At 50.7% G+C, this 14,443-nt stretch overlaps 1 protein-coding gene across 1 annotated transcript in view; it reads left to right on the forward strand.

The window, feature by feature from the left end:
- Positions 1-6,035: 6,035 nt before the first annotated feature.
- Cnnm4 (cyclin and CBS domain divalent metal cation transport mediator 4) overlaps positions 6,036-14,443 on the forward strand; it is a 42,365-nt gene continuing 33,957 nt past the window's right edge. The window contains 6 exon segments of the mRNA XM_028865827.2: positions 6,036-6,222; positions 6,315-7,063; positions 7,065-7,139; positions 7,141-7,318; positions 7,321-7,446; positions 7,449-7,871. Of these exon segments, the coding sequence (XP_028721660.2) occupies positions 6,036-6,222; positions 6,315-7,063; positions 7,065-7,139; positions 7,141-7,318; positions 7,321-7,446; positions 7,449-7,871 (1,738 nt within the window).

Genomic DNA, 14,443 nt, shown 5'->3' on the forward strand with positions numbered 1-14,443 from the left:
CTCCCTGATTTGCGTAGGCTTCCAGGTTCTGACCCCTTTGAAGACCTGCCTCCAGCTCCCCTCTAGCCAGTATCACTGCCTCTCCGCCTTCCTTGCTTCCTTCCGCACAGAGCCGAAGTGTCCAGATGTGATCTTTTTTTTTTTTTTTTTTTTTTGTGTTTTTTTGAGATAGAGTTTCTCCGTGTGGTTTTTTGGTGCCTGTCCTGGATCTCGCTCTGTAGACCAGCTGGCCTCGAACTCACAGAGATCCTCCTGGCTCTGCCTTTTGAGTGCTGGATTAAAGGTGCGCACCACCACTCCCGGCCCAGATGATGTTCTTTTTGAGCCTATGTGACCTTTGTCTTAGCGTCTCCCTCCTGCCCACCATTCTTACAGATATTCCTCTGGAGAAAAGGGAAGAGAGGAACAAGACTGTGTGGCCAGGGGTAGATGGGGACACACAGTGATTAAAAAAAGAAGGAGGGCAGCGAGGGAGGAACCTACTATTATTGTTTTGCTAAATGACCATGTTGCCAAACTGCGTTTTAAAATTTATGTGTATACCATAGATTTGTGCTGCTCTCTCCTTGGGTAAGTGAAGCGTCTTCTTGCAAGGGACGCAGAAGTAGTTGAAGTACTGAGAATGAGTGAACGACTCTGAGTGCTCAGCCCTAAATGGGACATCTATACTAATAGCTCCCTCCACCATCTGCATCACTAAGGCTCAGGGAATATTTTAGGAGACTGGGGGGGGGGCGAGCGGGCGGGCGGAGGTGGTGGTGGTGATGGAGGAGGAGGAGGAGGCTGTAAAAGCAGGAAGGTGGAGAGCAGAGCCGTGAAACGCTATCTTCTGGACATGACGTGGTCACCACCCTGAAGAACTAGTAACAGTCGTGGTTACCACACGAGATCGGGCCAGTCAAATTTTCGGAATGGATGGGGGAGAGGCTCCTGAAATCCTCCGCCCCTAGCTGAGAAACTATGGGCAGTTAAGAGCTGGTGGGGAAGGGAAGGTAAGTTCTCTTCGAGAGTGTGGCCACTGGTAGGCTGCCCGTGTCCCGGGTTATAGCCCCACACCCAAGCACACATGGGTAGCACCAATCTGACTCAGTGGCTTCTTAGAAAGGGGGTGGGGCATGAGGTTGGAGGAGACATACTGTGGGTTGGAGGCCCAGGGGGTGTTGAAAAGGGGAGTAGATACGATCAAAACACATTGACTGTATGTATGAGTTTTTTTTTTCAAAGCAAGGGACAGGGGTGTGTCCTCTGTAAAAATCCTGGCTACATCATTTATATCATGACCACGGTATAAGCACATCTATTGAATTCTTGCCATAACCTGTGAAGACCTTACCATGTACCATCATACAGCACTCAAGAATGTTCCAGAACTCCAGGCCTCATCCCAGTGTGCCTAAAGAACTCTGACCCCCAACACCGGGACATCCAGCTTCCTGTGGTTCTGCCCCCAGGGAGAATACCATGGCAGGTGCCCAAGGGACCTTTGAAACCTACTTACCCAGTTAATACCAACTCTCCCTCTGCTTTGTGGCTTGGCATTCCTGCCTGAGGCACATCCTTTCCTTGTTCTGACCCTCTAACCTGATGTTTTCACTTTATTCTCTGACTCAGTGAAGTCAGAAATCATGACACTCTCTATACCCAGGTCCCCATGCCCTCACTTGCTGGGGATGATTTGAGTTGGGATTTGCACTAATTTTCAGCTCATTTTGTCCCATTGTACAGGGAGAAAGGTCCCTGCTCTCCCCCCCCCCCTGAGACAATGCAATGGCTTGGAACAAGGACACATGTAGGGCTTATGGGGGGACTTGGGCACAGGCTGTTATACATACTGATGATGGCTTGCACCATCCCTGATAAATGCCCTACTGTTCCCAAACAGGCTTTCCACTTCAGGGTCCATGACACACCCAACTGACTTCCAATGTGGGTTTAGGGCAGGCTGTAGACGCTGGGCATCATTAGCAGGAAAGCAGTGTTCTTTTTGTTTTTGTGGTTTTTGTTGTTGTTGTTGTTTTGTTTTGTTTTTTGGGGTTTTTCCCCCCACATTTCCTCCATCTTGGGAACCTGGAAGGTGAAGAGACTAAGAATCCAGCTTGGAAGGGTTAGATACTGGTTCACTAATTGAGAGTCCTTCATCCTTCAAGGCCCAGCATTAGTGTGATGTCAGGGACAAGAAAAGGAGTGATACCCCTTAAGGTAGCTTCATTGCCTAGGACTACGAAGAAGCGGTTGCACCTACAGGAGAGGTAGACATCCTGCCATAGGCTCTACCCTCAGAAAAGACCATTCAGGTCCAAAGAGCCCATGAATGGAGTGATTTGAAATGCTCGTCGCCTAAGGAGGACCTCCACTCAAACTCCTTACTTGTAAAGGAGACAACTCAGATGAATAAGGATTTGCCACCCTGAGGCAGAGAGACAGGTGCCTTTCTCTGTCCCCAAAGAGAGAAGTTTCTCCATTCTCACAGCCTAGTTGCTCTGAGCCATCCATCCATTCCTGATACTATATGCTTTGTTGTTGTTTTTTTTTATTTTTATTTATTTATTTATTTATTTATTTATTTATTTATTTATTCTATTATCAGCTAGATACAGTACAAATTCTTATATCCTAATAGTGAAATGTTTCACTGAGGCTTACCCAGTGATTGAGTTAAAACCAAAACTTATTCTAAGCCACAGTCATCCTAGGTCCCTCCTGCTATGTAGCCTCCCTGGTTCTGTGGGTTGCAGTCTGATTGTTCTTTGCTTTATTTCTAGTATCCACTTATGAGTGAGTATATACCATGTTTGTGCTTCTGGGTTTTGGGTTATCTCACTCAGGATATTTTCTAGTTCCATCCATTTGCCTGCAAATTTCATGCTGTCATTGTTTTTCTCTGCTGAGTTAGTACTCCATTGTGTATATGTACCACATTTTCTTAATCCATTCTTCAGTTGACGGGCATCTAGGTTGTTTCCAGGTTCTGGCTATTACAAACAATGCTGCTATGAACATAGTTGAGCATGTATCTTTGTGGTATGATTGAGCATTCCTTGGTATATGCCCAAGAGTGGTATGGCTGGTGTTGAGGTAGATCGATTCCCAATTTTCTGAGAAACCGCCATACTGATTTCCACAGTGGTTGTACAAGTTTGCACTCCACCAACAGTGGAGGAGTGTTCCCTTTGCTCCGCATCCTCTCCAACATAGACTGTCATTAGTGTTTTTGATCATTGCCATTCTGACAGGTGTAAGGTGGTATCTCAGAGTCGTGTTGATTTGCATTTTTCTGATGACTAAGGATGTTGAGCATTTCTTTAAATGTCTTTCAGCCATTTGAGATTCTTCTTTTGAGAAATCTCTGTTTTCCTGATGCTATATGCCATAGATTCTTTTCTATATTACTCTATGAGAAAATATGGCAGATGCCCTACCTAGAGGTGCAAGCTGACAGCCACCAACACTGAATCACAAGCCTGACTCCTCTGACACCTCCTATATCACCATTTATTTATTTATTTGTTTATTTATTTATTTAATGTGTTGTTGTGTGTGTGTTTGTGTACATGGAGTTGAGAGGTCAAGGTCAGGTACATTCTTCCACTACTGGCCACCTTATTTTGTTGAGACAGCGTCTCTCACTTACTCTGGAGCTCACTGATGTGCCAGACTGGCTGCAACAAGCCCAGGATCTGCCAGTCTTGTCTCCCAGTGCTGGGATCACCAACATGCGCTGTTACACACACCTTTTTTTTTGTTTACATGAGTGCTGAAGAGCAAACTCAGGTCCTCATGCTTAAACGTGGCAAACACTTTAATAACTGAGTCGTCTCCCCGAGGTCCCGTCGCTCATTCATTTTTTTTTTATAGAGTAAGTCCTGTTTGCTCTGCTAGATCAAAGAGGAATTTCATTTCTTTTTAGATTTGTTTAATTTATGTGTTTGACCTTTAATCCCAGCACTTGGGAGGCTCGGATATTATTATTATTATCATTATTATTATTAGTATTTTGAGACAAGGTTTCTTTGTGTAGACATGGATGTTCTGGAACTGGCTCTGTAGCCCAGGCTAGCATCCAACTCGAGATCCGCCTGTCCTTGCCTCCCAAGTGCTGGGATTAAAGGCGTGTGCCACCACTACTCCAAATTTCATTTCTTTACTTCGTGGTATCTACTCGTGTTCCCCTAATCACTATGGGAATCCAATTGTGAATTAACCTGACTTTAACAGTGTGTTTCTTAGCAGACCCTCACCATTGTTCCTATCTTGCTTTTTTTTTCTTCCTGCTTCTTTACATCTACTTTTAACCCCAGGGCTGCCTTTTCTTTCCCTCTGTTGGCTTCTGTTACTTACACTGAACGTCCCACTACAGCCCCCAAAGGGCAAAAGTGAAAATAGTCAATTGGTCATAACAGAATGCGAAAGTTTGCAAGGACAGAAAGGGCAGGCGGGGGGGGGGGGGGGGGGGGGGGGGGGGGAGGCATGGACAACTGGGATGATGAGGAAGCCTGGGAGAAGATTGTTAGGGACCCGGGGTTGCTTTCAGACAATGCAGGTGGCTCTTCCGTGTTGGGGGAGACAAGGAGGGGACAGGAAGTTTGGCCAGTGCCCAACCTGAGGCTACTGTTCACTAAACACCTAGCCTTCTGGACACACTGTGTGTGTGAGGTGAGGCACGAGGCACTTCCTCCGGTGGGTTGTTTACCAAAACCCCACCCTTAATGCCAGAGCTCCCAGTTCAGCCTCGGCTACCGAGCCTCCCCCACAACACGGCATGAGTGTTCCCTTCTGTTTAGGCTTTTTGCTGCTGGTATTGATTGTTGCTTTTATTGGCAGACTGTGTACCAAAGTAAAAAATAAACCCGGGAGTTTGTCCAGGGAGACAGTGAAGGGCTTTCTATGTCTCCAGGGTCTGGGGAAGCCTAGCGGGGAGACCCAGGGGTCAACCCAGTCCCGGCTGCTTAGTGTAGCTCCGCAACTAAGATAAGGATGTGTGTCATCCGTGCCCTGCCCTTTCCAGGGTGGGCAGCTGTGGGTGGATGGCTGTGGTCATCCTCACACACTCAATTCATAGCTGCCGAATGACATCCAAGCAGGGCTGTCCAGGAAGCAGTGATCTCAAGGCTAGAACAGCAGCCACACCTCTGTTCATTTCCACATGCAGCTGCCTCAGCTGGCCAGTCACCACAATTTGGGGTGAAGGGTATGGTTCTGAAAGAGCAGGCAGCAACAACTATTACTACATAGGCAAAGCGGATTCACAGAGAGTTGTCCTGTCATGTGCAACGTGGAAGCCAATTGTTCCCACATACTTAGCCAGGTGGTGCTGTGTTATTATTCTGTCTGCCATCTAATTAAAAACTAAAACTATAACTAAAATACAACCAATCTAGCATAGTGGTGCATGACTGTAAACCCTGCACCTGGGAGGTGAAGGAAGGAGTTCAAGTTCAGGATCAGGAGTTCAAGTTCAGCCTCAGACTTTGAGAGTTCAAAGCTATATTGGGCTACCTAAGATCTTGTTTCAAAACAAAACAATCATTCTTACTGTCATTTACAGACAGGAACTCGGATTAACGGCAGAGATCCGAAAGGCCTAGGATTTGTGCCTAGGTTCTTACGGAGGCAAAATACTTTTGGGTCGCCAGAAAGATTCAATAACTGTTCTGTATGTATTTATTTGCTTATTGCCATTTTTTTTTTTTCAGGTTCTAGGCTGTAAACTCAGGTGGGCAAGGATTTTGGCTTGCTCGTTGCTGTATCTTCAGAGCCTGAAACAAGTGTCTGGCACACAATGAAAACCCATCCCTAAATAGAAATGACAGGTGGCAAACCCAAGTTAAAGCCTAGCCCCTCTAGGCGCTTTAGTGGTCCGATAGAGCCCCTAGGCAGAAGCGAGCAGCGGACTAGGGGAGTTCGGGGGCAATGACAACCTACTTCTGGCCTCGGGTCAAGGTCAGCAAAAATCTCAGAAGTGAGGAGATTGTAATGCCAGCCTGAGTCCTCAGGTTCCCTTTTTTTTTTTTTTTTTTTTTTTTCTAAATCAGGAAATGCATTTTTCTCCCTGTGCCCGCGGAGAAGCGCCGCCCGCCCCGGAGCCGAGCTACAGCGTGCAGAGGACCGGAAGGAGCCGGGCGCGCGGGGCCTGGGAGCCGGCTCCCAAGGAGGAGCGCGGGGAGAAGCCGGGCGCCGCGCGGGGGCTCGACGTGGGCGCATCCCTCCCGCGCGGGCTCCCGCGTTCGCTTAGCGCCGTTCCACCTTAAGCGCGCAGACCTCCTTAAGCCGGGCGCGTGAGCGCGAGTAGGGGCGGGACCTCTCATGCAAATAAGGGGCGTGGGGCGGCGGGGCGGGGCGGGCGGGGCGCGGCCTGACGTCAGGCCCGCTGCTGGGGCAGTTGGCGCGGCGGCGGCGGAGCGGCAGGAGGGCAGGAGCGGCGGCGGCGCCGAGTGAGGCGCGCGGCGGGGCGCGGGCAGCGGCGGGGCCGGAGCAACATGGCGCCGGGGGCGGGGGCGGGCGGCGGGACGGCTGGCCGGCCCGAGGGCGCCTCCTCCTGGCCGCGCTGCTGCTGCTGCTATGGACGCGGGCGGCCAGCGGCCAGAGCAGCCCCCAGCAGAGCGTGATCCTGGGCATGAGGCTGGCGAGCTGCAACAAGTCGTGCGGGATGAACCCGGATGGCGTCATCTTCGTGTCCGAGGGCAGCACGGTGAACTTGAGGCTCTACGGCCACAGCCTGGGCGAGATCTCCAGCAACCTGATCTCCTTCACCGAGGTGGACGACGCCGAGACGGTCCACAACTCCACCAACTGCCTGGAGCTCACCAAGGACTTAGTGGTCCAGCGGCTGGTCAACGTGAGCCGCGGGAACACGTCGGGGATGCTAGTGGTGCTCACCAAGTTCCTGCGGAGGAGCGAGAACATGAAGCTGTACGCGCTGTGCACCCGGGCCGGGGCGGACGGGCCCTGGCTCAAATGGACGGACAAGGACTCCCTGCTCTTCATGGTGGAGGAGCATGGGAGGTTTCTGCCGCTCTGGCTGCACATCCTTCTCGTTTTGGTGCTGTTAGTGCTGTCGGGCATATTTTTCTGGCCTCAACCTGGGGCTTATGGCCCTGGACCCGATGGAGCTGCGCATCGTGCAGAACTGTGGAACTGAAAAAGGAGAGAAGGTACGCCCGCAAGATAGAGCCCATCCGGCGCAAGGGCAACTACTTGCTCTGTTCGCTGCTCCTGGGGAATGTGCTAGTCAACACCTCCCTCACCATCCTTCTAGACAACCTCATCGGGTCTGGCATCATGGCAGTGGCCTCCTCCACCATTGGCATTGTTATCTTTGGGAGATCTTACCTCAAGCCCTGTGCTCCCGACACGGGCTGGCTGTGGGTGCCAACACTATTGTTCTCACCAAAATCTTTATGCTGCTCACCTTTCCTCTGAGTTTCCCCATTAGCAAACTCCTGGACTTCGCCTTGGTCAGGAGATTCGCACTGTTTACAATCGGGAGAAGCTGATGGAGATGTTGAAGGTGACAGAACCCTACAATGACCTGGTGAAGGAGGAATTAAATATGATCCAGGGCGCCCTGGAACTAAGGACCAAAACTGTGGAGGATATCATGACCCAGCTCCACGACTGCTACATGATCCGCAGTGATGCCATCCTGGACTTCAACACCATGTCGGAGATAATGGACAGTGGCTATACGCGCATTCCCGTGTTTGAAGATGAGCAATCCAATATCGTAGATATCCTTTATATCAAAGACCTGGCTTTCGTGGACCCCGATGACTGCACTCCGCTCAAGACTATCACTCGTTTCTACAACCACCCAGTTCATTTTGTTTTCCATGACACCAAGCTGGATGCCATGCTGGAGGAATTCAAGAAGGGTAAGGACTGGTGTAGTTGCTGGTTAAATTCCCTTTCGAATTTACACCCCCTCCCCCCCCAAGCATCCCCTGCATGTTTTTGTGCCTGCCGGTTTTACTCTTGCGTTTGTGTGATTGGGTCTGTGTCCGTCCCTCCCCCCCCCCCCCTCCCCGGACCATCTATTCCTATGCCCCTGAGGGGAATGTTATCAGGTGCAGCAGAAACCGTTTTCAAGCCTTTGCCTTCCGCCAGGTACTGTGCTTTGTGTTCAGTTGAATGGAAAAGAGACACACTTGTCTGGAGCTGGGGGAGGGATACAGAGTAAGGCTCGTGCCTGTGAAGAGGCAAACACCAGGCCTCCCCGAGATTTAGAGAGTGAGGAGAGCTGAGGATGTCCCAGGGGAGGGGACATTTGAGGGGAATCTTAAAAGATGTAGTGGCTTGGTCCTGGGTCAGACCCTCTTGGGAGGAAGCCAAGGATGAGCTTGGGGCTCAGCAGGTGGTCCTGTCCAGTGGACCTCTCTTAGCTCTGCTGGTCAGTGACCACCAGGAGAGAGGCTGGAGTCATTTGCACACCTCCTCCCTCGAGTTTGTTCTGAGGTTGGAGCTCTGGAAGATTTGGGGCCAGGGGAGTACTGTCAGTGGCCCTCCGGCCCACAGAAGTGTAATTGGGAGGTCTCTCCTTGGCTCCCAGGCTCACAACAATGCCAAGTTGCAGTTTCCACTGTTTAGCAGAAGCCTGGAGACCAAGCTTTGGTCATTGTTACTCCTTTGCCCAACATAAACTTGCCCACCCCACCCCCAATCTTAAGCTGGCCTTGCCCTGCCCCCCCCCCCAGTCTCTGTGTGTGTTTTCTAACGTGTGCTTGGCTAGCTCCCAGGTAGATGGTTTATTCCCCGTCTCAAAGCTCAAGGCGCACACCCCTTTCCTTATTCCCAACAAAGACTTCTTCCCTCTTCTATCCTGAAACCCTCAAAGTGGCTGTAAACAAGGTGATTATAGAGTAAAACCCTCCCAGGCTGAAGGAGGTGAGGACGCAGAAAGGGCCACTCTTTTGAGAAGAACCTGAGGCCATTTTGTAGGGACTTTTCTTCATAATCTTGGTCCCAACCGTCTTCCCGTATGTGGAGCTGTTTCTGGCAAAGGCCCAAGCTAACCTAGGAACCCACTTTTGGACCCTACTTGTGGATAAGCCTGGGGTCATTTCTGAACTGGCAAGTGGTGGACAGTCTTGAAATGGGATCAGGAGAGAAGAGATCGTCTTGCCAGATTTGGCCTTAAAAGGTGTACTTGGGTCAAGTCAGGGTCAGGGTCAATGCCAAAGGGGCAGATTGGTACCCTCTCTTTTTAAGTGTTCTAGACAGATGTCAGCATCAGAACTAAACCGAGACAGGAGATAGTCTGGGTGGCATGGAAGGAGATTTGAGGGTACAGACCCAGGAGCCTGTTTTGCCCAGGGTCAGAGTCGGGGCACAGGGCCAGTGGGGAGTGTGTCCCACCTCCGTCTTGCAGCTAGGGACCCTGACTGTTTCTCTCCGGTGATTTCACTAGGATCCTGCTAAAGACTCACATGGTGAAGACTTCCTTCTCACCTGCCTCTGTGGTCTTTGAGGTGGTTGCTGGTGACGTACATACCCACCAGTACCTCCCCATCAGTTTGCTCAGATCTGGATCCAACTAGTATGGATTGGCTCAATTTGGTGTCCAGCTCCTGATCAGCAGGGCTGAACTCTTCTGTGGGAGCATGCTGGGTCTGGGCAAGGCATCTTGGGACTCTACTCTGTCCTGTGAAGAAGTGTACTTTCATTGAGTTGGGAAAAAACAGAGCTGGCATCTCTTAGGCCGGAGCACTTCTGGCTGAACCCTCTCCAGAGTTTGGTCCACTAGAGGCCTGGGGCCTGAGTCCCGGCCTTGGAGTGTGGATCCCAAGCAGTTCACAGGGAGGCAGGTGCGGTCTACCCTCTGCATCAGGAGATGTCACTGTGTCACGGTGGCCACCCCTTATGAGCAGACCCTGGGCCTTGTGTGGTGCTTTCTTGATGTCTGGAGGCTTAGGAGACCAGTCTTAGTTCATAAATTACCACAGAGGTATCCTGCCATGTCCATGCCTCCCACTGTGTGGCCTCTCCTGGGTTTTTCCATCTGGTGCCTGCTCCTATTCTGAGGCTGCCCGGGATGTGGCACACACACCTCATGTGCACTTACAACTTATAAGATTTTCTTTCCGAGTTTAGCATCTGGAAGGCTTCTTTGGTTTTGTTGGTATTAAGAAGGAACAAGCGATAAATTCAGCACTACCAGCATTATGCCAGATGGAGTGGCATATATTTTAGGGTCTTTGCTGGATCTTTCACCCCCAAATTGTGTGAAGGCATTTGACCCCGCTCTGTTGGAAGCCTTCTGCTTAGCTGTAACTTTCTGTCTGTCTGTTTGGGTTTCTGTTTTGAGTCGAGTCGGGGTCTCGCTTTGTAGCTGAGGCTGGGCATGCCTCCAAGTGCTAGGATTGTAGGTGTGTGTCGCTCAGCCTGGGAGCTGTAAAAAAAAAAAAAAAAAATTTTAAAACCAGGTTCTTCTATCCCCACTCCCCGGCTTTTTAAGTTCGTTGAGAATGGGACCCCGCCTTGTTGGTTTTCCCCCACTGAAGGCCTGCCCAACAGATGGGGCCTCAGTGAACGTTCAGTCGGAGAAATGAATGGGTGATTGTCTGCCAGGCTCCTCAGGCTTTCCTGTTCCTTGATCACACCTCGACACTCCCACTCTGGGCCTTTGCCCTAGCTGTTCTCCAAGAAAGTTAGAGTGGCTCCCTTCCCCTGTCCTGCCTCTTCAGCATCGCCTCCGAAAGGCCTTATGCTGTAGCCCCCACATCTCGCTTGACCTTCCCCATCCTCCACCCTGTGCTCCTCTTTCCTCTTCTCATAGCACATCTCACCGCCGGCTCTGGCGCTTCGTGGTTTGCTGTGTTGTCCATCTCCACCCAGTACCATATAAGATCCAAAGGGCAAGCTCTCTGCTCTGATTGTATCGATAGCTCTGGAATAGCCCTTGGCACATAGTAAGGCCTCAATAAAACATTCATTACCTAGTGAATGAATGACTTATCAGATTTGGGAGACAATTATTCCTAGTCTAGAAGTTTTAGAATTTTGAGAACGCTAAATGGAGGGCTGTGGCATCTCCATCTGCACCCGGAAAAGCCAGGGGGTTCCTATAATAATGTCTTGATCCCAGGCATGAAGAGTTTGGGGCTTGAGTTCCATTGCTAGTTGTTTCCCTTTGCCTGCTGGTAAGCCATCTTTGGCCTTGGGAGGTTTTTTTTTTTTTTACCCAGCCTCCCTCATTAAGATGAGTCATGAAATGCCCCTGCATGGCCCAGGGTGTGGGGAGCTGAATTCCCCTAGGATTAAGGCAGAGAATCCTGCTTCCTACCTCAAGACAGTTACCATGAGATGCTTATCAGCCTTCCTGCCACGTTCAGGAGGCCACAGGTGCTTTAGGGACGGACCTCAGGAGTAAGACTTTGTGTGGCATGAAGATCTGCCAGTTAATCAAGGCCACCCAGATTCATGTCGTCTGAACCTTGGCCCTTCTCCTGGAACCTCGCCTGCCACTGTTTGCAGTACTGGGTGTTGGGAGTGGGTTTGTCCCAGCTTGGAATCCTGAAACAAGGGTGCCCAGTGACTCCTAGCCCAATTTACACTTCACTTCCCCTCAGATGCTTTTGCAAGCACTAACACAGAGTCATGAATGACGCCCCACGCATGCCTTGAGCTATCTCCCAGCTTTTGCTGTGCCCCCTCCTGGGGTAGTCCTGCCCTCCCAAGCCCTTAGCTCATCTTTAACCATCTTATCTTTCCCCACCCACCTTATAACCCTCTGGACCACTGTAGCGCTAAGGACATAAACTCCACCCAGCCAAAGCTGGGGTTATGTTCTACCTTGGTCAGTGAACTATACGAGGTGACCTTGAACCTGTTAGTACTCCCCTCCGCAAGTCAGTGGGGTGTAATTTGGAGGCGAAAGCAAGAAGCTAGAAATATTTTCATTTTAAAAAAAAAAAAATCCCTCCCACATTTCCGTCTGTGCCACGTCAGATTTTCCCCGTCTACTTAACTTGATTCCCAGAATAACTGTAAAGCCAAGAAAAAGAACAAAACAAACCACTGCATGAGTTTTGCGTTCCCTCTTGATTCCTGTCATCTGCCACACCTTCATAACTTCCCCCCCCTCCACCTCCCCTCCAACACCTCCTTGTTCATGCATTTGTTCAACAAACATTTAACTTTTTGCAGCCTGTGTGTCAGACACAGTGCTGGCTGTTGGGAGTCAGAGATGTGGAAAAGCCGTCTATTCACAGAGTTCACAGTCGGCCAGGGAGACAGACAGACAGACAGACATGCCACCACGGTTTGGTCGTGCAGATGCACAGACAGGGCAGGGGGGACCGAGGCCGAGTGGGGTGAATGTCCGAATGTTTGAGGTGTCCGGCTTGTGATCTGGAACGGCTAATGTGATTTACCTGTGGTAGGGAAAGGAGAAGGAGGAATCAGTTTGGCGAGAATGGAGCAGAAGGAAGTAAAAACAAGCCTCACCCTCTGCTGGCTCCTCGTTCAGCACTGTGCGCATCGGAGCTTCTCACACTTGCTCGCGTCCTTAGACCGTCCAGAGTTTGTACTGAAATTCTGCATTTCTTTTTTTTTTTTTTTTCCTTTTTTAGGTTTTTCGAGACAGGGTTTCTCAGTGTAGCCCTGGCTGGCCTCGAACTCACAGAGATCCGCCTGCCTCTGCCTCCCAAGTGCTGGGACTAAAGGCGTGCGCCGCTGCCGCGCCCCCCACCCTGCATTTCTTTTTTAAAGTTTGTGAGTATGTGTTGCTCTAACTTTTAAGAGTCAGTTCTTTCATTCTGCCAACGGGCTCCAGGAACCAAACGAGTGCTTTTGCCTGGGAGTCATCTCACTGGACTGTTTTTTTTTTTTTTTCCTTGAGATGGTGTCTCACATTGTAGCCGATGTTGGCCCCACTGACCTTGAACTCACAATAATCCTCCTGCCTCAGCTTTCTAGGTGCTGGGATTATAGGCATGAGTCACCCTGCCTAACAAGGAGGTCTCAGATGGTGCTTGGTCTCAGATGGTGCTTCCGTGGACAGACGTGGCCCACATACTGTGTGGACCATCTAGGCACCTGTGCAGGTGGATGTGCTCACATGGGGCTAGGGAAGAAGGTCAGGGCCGGGATGGACATTGTCATTGCCGAAAGCACGAAGAAGGTGAGAAGGTGTCAAGGATGGTTCTGGGAGCGGCAGCATGGAGAAACTTGGAACGCACAGACTGTTGGGTGGGACAGCTAAGCCCAGAGGGCTCGGAGACACTGTGCACCCGGTGTCCATCAGCTCTTCATCAGTCAGTGACTTGATCTTGAGGAACTGTGTCTGAGAGTGACAGTTGCTGCCTGTGTGCGGATGGCACTCTGGGCATGGGGCATCGGTCCCGAGTGTGGGCAGCTGACAGAGCCCTTCGCCAGCCAGGCTGCTGCCTCCTTTCTTTTTGGTCCTGTGCTGTGAGCAGGGAGCAGAGCTCTGTGGAGCAGGCTGGCACCATGCACCTGCAGACCGCTTCCCTCCAAGGAGGCAGGGCTCAGAGATCTCAAAGATCTTCTATTGATAGACCTCTCTTAAAACACTTGATGGGTGTGCCGGAGGGCGCCTCCTGTGTCTCGGTCCTAATAAGCGCTTTTTTAGCGTACCAGCATTGACTTTGCAAAAGTCTCATGTTTTTTAATTAGGAGCGCCCAGCTCTGATGTTTTCCTGACAGCACAGGTCAGGATAAGGATCACCGAACAAAGTTGAACCTGCAAACAGATGAGTCCTGAGAGCACCAGATCACAGAACATCGTCCCACGGGGGCTGTGAATAAAAGGAGGGGGCCTCCGTGAGGAGGCTGGCTTGTTGCTAGAAGTCTGGAGACGCAATGAAGCGAGACGACCTTTCACTGGGTTCTTCACAGGTGCCGGGACTTAGACAATGGCTGTCAGATAGGAAGTGACCTCATTGACCTTTTGAGCCCACTTTGGGCAAAAGAACTTCTGTCTGTTGTAATTGCTTTCAGCTCTTCGGAGGAGCTTTGGAGTGCGGGTCACTGCTTTCTCCGGGTACTCCTGCCCATCCTAGTACCATCCTCTAGACAAGCTTGGCACCCTGAATACCAAGGGCAGCTTTGAGCAGAAGGAAGCATGTTGTGCCTTGGGAGTTACACTTGCCTGCCAGCTTGGGTCTCCTTAGAACGGACAGCGAGTGTGTTTAGCCTTCACTGAATGTCGGTCGCTAAAAGGCTGCACAGCCAGGGAAGTATGTATAGGAGGAGGGTGGACCAGGCTCCTCTGTCACTGTCTTTAACATGGCCTCCTGGTTCCTTTGTCTAGCCTATGAGAAGGGACAGGCTGTCCTTGCTTGTCCTCAGGCTGGCTCCCTCTTCACACTTCTTGTGGGCTTAAGGACACTTTGAATTTCTGGAGGGAACTTACTCTGAGGATATAAGGGTTATCCAGGCTCCTCAAGTACCCACCATGACCCTGGGCTCTGCTGCCATTTCACCC

Source organism: Peromyscus leucopus, chromosome 16_21, assembly GCF_004664715.2.
Source record: "Peromyscus leucopus breed LL Stock chromosome 16_21, UCI_PerLeu_2.1, whole genome shotgun sequence".
Lineage (NCBI taxonomy): Eukaryota > Metazoa > Chordata > Mammalia > Rodentia > Cricetidae > Peromyscus > Peromyscus leucopus.